The 7,333-nt window shown below is 25.2% G+C and overlaps 4 protein-coding genes across 4 annotated transcripts; 3 read left to right on the top strand and 1 right to left on the bottom strand.

Annotated features, from left to right (window-relative positions):
- ENU1_034090 (hypothetical protein) lies at positions 1 to 475 on the top strand (the record flags this gene model as incomplete). Its single annotated transcript, XM_008857380.1, has 1 exon — positions 1 to 475. Exon 1 carries the CDS (start codon positions 107 to 109, stop codon positions 473 to 475), a length of 369 nt encoding a protein of 122 aa, XP_008855602.1. The 5' UTR covers positions 1 to 106.
- Positions 476 to 568: 93 nt separating this feature from the next.
- ENU1_034080 (initiation factor eif-2b delta subunit, putative) lies at positions 569 to 2,388 on the top strand (the record flags this gene model as incomplete). The annotated part of the gene is made up of 3 exons (XM_008857379.1): positions 569 to 843; positions 1,095 to 1,774; positions 1,808 to 2,388. 3 exons carry the CDS (start codon positions 569 to 571, stop codon positions 2,386 to 2,388), a joined length of 1,536 nt encoding a protein of 511 aa, XP_008855601.1.
- A 1,208-nt stretch (positions 2,389 to 3,596) lies between these two features.
- Positions 3,597 to 5,453, top strand: ENU1_034070 (Sec24 protein, putative; the record flags this gene model as incomplete). The annotated part of the gene is made up of 1 exon (XM_008857378.1): positions 3,597 to 5,453. The coding sequence occupies one exon, from the start codon at positions 3,597 to 3,599 to the stop codon at positions 5,451 to 5,453; it is 1,857 nt and encodes a 618-aa protein (XP_008855600.1).
- A 14-nt stretch (positions 5,454 to 5,467) lies between these two features.
- On the bottom strand, positions 5,468 to 7,039 carry ENU1_034060 (heat shock protein 70, putative; the record flags this gene model as incomplete). Its single annotated transcript, XM_008857377.1, has 1 exon — positions 5,468 to 7,039. One exon carries the CDS (start codon positions 7,037 to 7,039, stop codon positions 5,468 to 5,470), a length of 1,572 nt encoding a protein of 523 aa, XP_008855599.1.
- Between the last annotated feature and the right edge of the window lie 294 nt (positions 7,040 to 7,333).

Here is a 7,333-nt window from a genome sequence, read left to right as displayed (position 1 = left end):
TCCAATACCTGATAAACAAGTCTCTGAAATTGTTACTCCATCACAAATTCAACTTATTAATCTTCGAGCATTACAAGGATTTTTTCCAATTATTGAGAGTGTAATTATGAATTGTGGAGTAGTTAGTGTGTATGAACTAAGAAGTGAAGGTGGAAAAGAAATTACTGATGTTGGTTGTCGTGGACCATTATTTTTAGTTCAAACACGACATAAAGAATTATGGTTAGTTGTTCTGAATCAATCATCATTTGGAATATATCATACAATTGTTTCAGAACAAACCCAGTTTCAACAACAAGATCGTTATTTAACATTAACTCATTTAGATAATCAATGTTTAGTTCAATTTTGTTTTATTTCACAAAGTGCAAATGAAGAATGTACGAATGTAGTTAGTAGACTTAGAAGAGAATTAAGTGATACAGTAAGATTTGGAAGACTTTTAAAACAAGCAGTGACATATTGTTCAATGTAACATCTTTGAAATGAATATTTTTGTTATTTAATGGTTATATTATTTAATAAGTATTTTTAATAGAAACTAAACTAAGAACTTAAAAATAATAAAATGGCTTCTATTCTTTATACACTTAATTTTGTTATTTGTGTTATTCTTATTGTTACATTAACATTGTTATTAATTCCTATTCCTAATATTCTTAAAAAACAAATTCTTAGTTTAAGTCATTGGATTGTTAAAAAAAGAATATTTTCAATTACTTTATTAGTCATTGTTTCTATTCTGTTTATTGATGCATTTTCTAGAATGAAACATTGTGAAGGTGTTAAACAATCATTAGCATTTGATGCTCCAATTAATACACGTATTTCAACATATTCTGAGTTTGTTTATTTCATTTTAATAAGGTATTAAATCGAAAATAACATTTTAGATTATTTAGAAGTCAAAGAAATACTTATATTACATTTTTCAATTTACTCCTCGTTTTAGTTAATTGGAGAGTTGGAGCTTTGGTTCGTAAAGTAATTAATTAAGTATTTGGCATCATAAACTTTCAATTACGTTTTAGAAAATCTGTAATAGTTCATTGTTATAAGTTAAAAAAAAATAGGGCTTTTGTAAAATAAAATAGAACTAATATTTTACTTTTTATGAGCACTAAACAACCATCTCAACTTATTTCAAAGCAGAATGTTCAAGGAAAAACTAAACAACAACAACAAACAAAAGGAGGTAAAGATGAAAAACAAAAACAAGGAAAAACAAAAGAAGAAAAGAAAGAAGGTCAACAAAAAAGTGATGGAATTCCACAATTATCTAATAAAGAATTAAAGGCTTTAAAAAAACAACAAAAACATGATAAAAAAGCAGCTAAGTTAGGAGAAAATAATCAACAATCAAAAACAGGAGATTCTCAAGTTATTCAACAAGTAAATACAATAGAATTAATGTTAGGAACAAAAAAACAAATGCCAATTGTTGAAATTAATAGTACGATTCATCCATCATTTGCAAGATTTGCATTAGAATGTTCTGAATATAAATGTGTTGGTAGTACTATTCGAGCATTACGATTTATTGAATGTATTATTCAAACATTAAAAGCAAGTAAATTAACACAAAGTTCTGAATGTATTCCATTAATTGAAGAAAATGTTAAATTATTAGAACATGCACGAACAATTACTGTTGGAATGAATAATGTTCGTAAATTTATTTTTATGAAGAATCAAAGTATTGAAAATATTATTGCAACAGCACAAACAGTTTCATCTAATATTATTGGAAGTCAAAAAGAAATTGTGTCAAGTAGTTTGTTATTTAAATAAATATTAAATAATAAAGAAATTAATGAAAAAATAGTGGTTGACTCATATAAATATGTTAATAATGGTTCCGTAATATTAACAATTAATTATAGTACATTATTATTAAATGTTTTTAAAACAGCATTTACTGATACAAATAAATTTAGAGTTATTGTTGTTGAAACATCACCATTTGAAGAAGGAGCAATCTTTGCACGAGCATTAAGTGAAATTGGAATAGATACAACATATATTCTTCCAAGTGGACTTCAAGTAGTTTTAGCTTCTGTTAATAGAGTAATATTATCAGCAAGTTCTATGGATGGAAGAGGGTCATTATATACAAGATCAGGAACAGCATCAGTCTTAATTGCTGCAAAAAGTAAACATATTCCAGTTATTGTTTGTTGTGAAACATATAAAATGACAGATGAAATTATGAAGAATGACGGAGAAATATGTCGGATTGGAAATGGAATTACATTATATGATGAAATTCCACATGATTTTATTACTGTTGTTGTAACTGAATTTGGGTGTATTCCAGCAACTTCTATTCCAGCTGTAGTGAGAGAATTACGTTGGGATTCAAAAGCACTTTCACAAGAAAAATATTAATTGAATATTTTTGTTTTTTCTTTATAAATTCTATTCCGAAAATACATGTTATTTACAATTAAATGAGTCATTGTCTTTTCTATAAACAAGTTGTAGTTAGGTAATATATCATTAATAAACATTTTGAATGATTATTTCAATGTTTTTCCCTTTTAAGAAGAAAATTTAGAATACTTCTAAATGACTGTTTTGAGTATCTTATAAATACAAACTAGAGCATTATTTATTTTAATATATTCATTTTTACCTCTAAATTTCTAATACTAAATATTGTTTTCAATTTTAAATACATTAAATAAAAGACAATATGAATATGATTATAATGTTAATGGAATGATGATTGAAATATTGTAATTTTAAATGTATAAAATAGGATAAAAATTTCTTTTTATATTTGTGATATATTCAATTCAGTATTGTTAATGTATGTGTAATAAGTGAAATTAGTTATTGTTATTTATATGCAAGATTTAACGATGAAATAGATGGTTTTAATATTAATCATTCAAATTGTTCTAACAAGTTATAGATAATCTTGTTTATTAGTAAAAGCTCTTCTAAAGATTTATTAAATAATGTAAGTCATCTGATTTATATGTGTTATCAGTGTTGACAATCAGAACAAAATGAAAATGAGTTTTTTCCTTTCATTATTATTCAGAAAAATGTGTCTTTCTTTAATAGTGATTGTACATAAAATTAAGGAGTAGTACAACCCATTATATCACTTTAATTAAAAGAGTAAATATAAAAAAAAAGAAAAGATGAAAATCCAATTCACAACTTCTAGTTTTAGAATAACTAATGAAATAATGAACAATAAAAAATAAGTATTATTTTGAAAAGAATATTGATTATTCAAAGAAAGAATAATGTCTTAATTGAATAATATACAGAAATACAACAATGAAGATGTATTTAATTCAAATAATGTGGTAAAATCAAATGTTTTTATTTAGGTTTGAAAGTGATTAGGATTATATGCTATTGTTATATAAATTTAGTTCATTCATATTTCTCATTGTAGAATTACTAAAATAATCTTCTGTTTCTTTTAAAATCGAATAATTAAAAGTACTAAAATATAGTTTAAAAATATTAGAATGAAATTATAATCATATTTCAATTAGAACTATGGGAAATAACAATGATTTTTCGGGAAGAAAAACAATTTAATAAGATACATCTGAATAGTTATTTTTTGTGTTATGAATCGTATTGAATGTAGTATGAATAGTATTCCTTATACTGAACTTCAAAGAGCAAAAGTTGGAATACCTCTTTATTTTGTTTATACTCCATTATGTAATGAAGTCAATAGATATGATATTCCAACCATATCACGATGTAGAGGATGTAAAGGATATATGAATAAATATAACAATTGGATTGTTGCAGAAAGGACATGGAAATGTTGTTTATGTGGACATATCAATACGGAGTTAACTGAACGATATCTTCAATTAACACAAGAAAGAATTCAAGAATATCCAGAGTTAATAGTTGATGCATTAGAAATAAAAACTGATAGTAATTATACTAGAAGACCAATGCAAGGGAATTATATTTTATTTGCTATTGATCAATTATGTTTTGAATCAGTTAAAGACATCTTAATAAATATTATTCAAAAGATACCTAATAATACTCGAATTGGAGTAATGGTTTATAGTGATAAAGTAACATTATTTAAATACCATAATAGTCATTATAGTATTGATGTTTTTAGTGAAGATGCAACAGAACTTATTAATGATATTAATTTATATTTACCATCTATTGAAACAATCAAATCTGAAATTATAGATAATATAAGAAAATATAATGATGAACAAAATTATGTTGGATGTTGTTTTGGGAATGCAATGAAAACAATCAATTTTATACTCAAAAACTATGGAGGAAAAGTCATTTGTTTAAATGGAAGTCATCCAACAAAAGGAGAAGGAAAATTAAATCCATTAACAAATGATTTTAAAACATTTAAATCTAGTCATGATCTTTTTTATGATGAATTAGCTATAGAAATGAATAATAATATGATTACTATTGACATGTTCTTTAATTTAAGGAATGCATTTGATACAGCAACACTCTCAGATTTTGCAAGAAGAACTGGAGGAAGAGTTTATGTTTGTAATTCAAATGAAGAATTATCTCAAACAATGATAAATGACATTTTACAAAGTTATCGTCATGAGGCAGTATTTAGAATTCGAACAACACATAACTTAGCAACAAAAAAAAGATATGGGAATTATAATCTAAGGAATAATGACTTAATTGCAGTTCCATGCATTGACCCAACATCATGTTTTGTTATTGACTATGAAATATTACCAATATCTAATATAACAAATACATATATTCAAACAGTATTTCTTTATACAAATCAAAATAAAGAAAGAATGCTACGAATAGAAACAATGAAAATACCACAAAATAATCAACCAGAAATTAATGCAAGAGGACTTACTATTGCCTGTAATATTATTTCATCAACAATTGGAATTAAAGAAGGAATTAAAGAAGCAAAGGAATATCTTATAAATATAGCAAAGAAAATTCCTAAATATTGTTCTCAAAGAAATGAGACGATTTATTATTTATATTGTCTAACAAAAACACCACAAATGAATAAAAAAGGATATGTTTGTGCTGGGATTTTAAGAACAATAATTGGAAAAGGGGAATTTCCAATACCAGTGATGTATGTTATTGATGGAAATGGTAATTATCGTTCAGTTACATTATCAGCTCAAGAAGTAAAGAATTGTCTTGTACTTCTTATTATTGGAGAACAAATGATTATTGGAGTTGATAGGTTATTAGAAAAGAAAATGATTAAATCATGTTTTGGAGTTTCTACAATAACTGAAATTGCAAATAATAGTTTAATTTCAGAAGAAGATAATGTGATTGCAATAACTATGAGAAAATTAATATCTTCTATTGGAAAAAAGATAATTACAATTGACTGTAGTGATAGATGGAAAGAATGGTTAATAGTAGAAGATAATTATCATGATGGATGGACATATCAAAAATTTTTAAATATACTTTAATTTAAAGAAAGAAATTACTTAAAATATTTCTGAAGATGTGCTTTTCTTATTTCAATTTCAGAATTAGTGTTTTGTTTTCTGGTTGCATTATATGCTTTTTTGATGGTTTGGTTATTTAATCGAGCAATGACATGAACTAAATAATCATTTTCAATAGATAATTCCATTGTAATAATTGGTTGTTGAACGTTATCAATAACAAATTTACCTAATTGATGAGTTCCTTCATAAATTTCAACAATAGCATTTCCACCAACAGCTTCAGCTTCAAAACTTCTTGTTAATGGAATAGTTGAATGTTCCTTAACAACTTGTGCCATAAATTCTTGATCTTGGTCATCTAATGATTTAATATAAATAGGATATAATGTAATATCACTAAGACTAGGAATAATTGATCCATCTACTTTTGTCCCTTTACTATAACAATACATACATGCTCCTTTAGCTACAACAACATTTCTATCAAGTTTTGACTCAGCTATTTTTTTTCCAAACTTTTCTTCTATAAGACTTTCAATAGCTGGAATATGAGAACTTCCTCCAACAAGAAATACTTTGTTTATTTCTTTAACACTCATTCTAGCACTTTTTAATGTATCATCAATAACTTTTTTACATTTGTCAAATATTTTTTTATTAATTGATTCAAATTCATTTTGGGTAATCTCAAATTCTATTCCCTCTTCTTCTTCACAGTCTTGGACTTCTGATAAATTAATTATTACATCATTAGATGATGATAATTCAATTTTTGCTTTTTCAACTTCTTTTCTTAATTTATTTCTTTTATTAATCTTTCTTGTTTGAGTTTTACTGTCATCACTTTGTGTTATGTTAAGGCTATTATACAAATTAACATCTTCATTTTTAATTTTGTTTAGAACAAATTCAAATAAATTTATATCAATATCAATTCCACCAAGTTGTTGATCTCCACCAGCACTTATAACTTTTAAACTATTACCTGTTTTTTTAAGAATAGTAGTATCTAATGTTCCTCCTCCAAAATCAAATGCAAAAAAGTTTCCATTATTTTGATCTACTCCATAGGCATAAGCAGCTGCAGTTGGTTCTGGTAAGATTTGAATAACATCTAATCCTCCTAATTGAGCAGCACATAATGTAGCATCTTTTTGTTGGTCTGTAAAAGTAGCTGGAACAGTTACAATAACTTTAAATTTATCTGTTTGAGTTTGTTCAATAATTGTTTTCTTTACTTTATTTAAAATAATAGCACTAATTTCTTCTGGTTGTAAAGTTTCTGATGATGAACAATTAAGTTTTATTTGAGGATTTCCTTCTTTGTCGAAAATTAGTCTTTTACCAAAACGTTGTTTCTCAAGTTCAATTCCTTCACTTTTTGAATTTTTACCAATAATTCTTTTAATATCATAGATCATTCCTTCTTTTGAACTATCAACACCAACTATAACATTAGATGGATTTGTAGTATCAATAACGGAAGGAAGATATTCTTTTTCATTAAATTTGATTACATTAAAAGATGAAAATTGTCTACTCCAAAGAACAGCTTTTGTTCTTGTTGTTCCTAAATCTATTCCAACATATAAATCAGAAGACATAATTAAAGATACAAGATTTTAGATCTATTAAAAATAAGAAAAAAGAAATGACTTTTATTTTGTTTCAAATTCAATTATATATTTGTTGAATTTTTTCTTCATATTGTTGTATTTGAATTCGTAAATCATTACATTGCTGTTCTAAAATATCTGCTTTGTTATTCATTTCATTTACTTCTTTTTGGTATAGTGGAGTATAATCTATGAAGATTTTGTAATTATTCATCATAATTTCATATTGTTCTTTGAAGTTGTTGTTCTGCATTAAATGAATAAAATAATTTAATTTAAAAA

The sequence above is a fragment of the Entamoeba nuttalli genome (assembly GCF_000257125.1).
Source record: "Entamoeba nuttalli P19 unplaced genomic scaffold asmbl_2607, whole genome shotgun sequence".
NCBI classification, from domain to species: domain Eukaryota; phylum Evosea; order Mastigamoebida; family Endamoebidae; genus Entamoeba; species Entamoeba nuttalli.
Note: the sequence above shows the minus strand (reverse complement) of the source record. Positions and strands in the feature narration are given on the sequence as shown.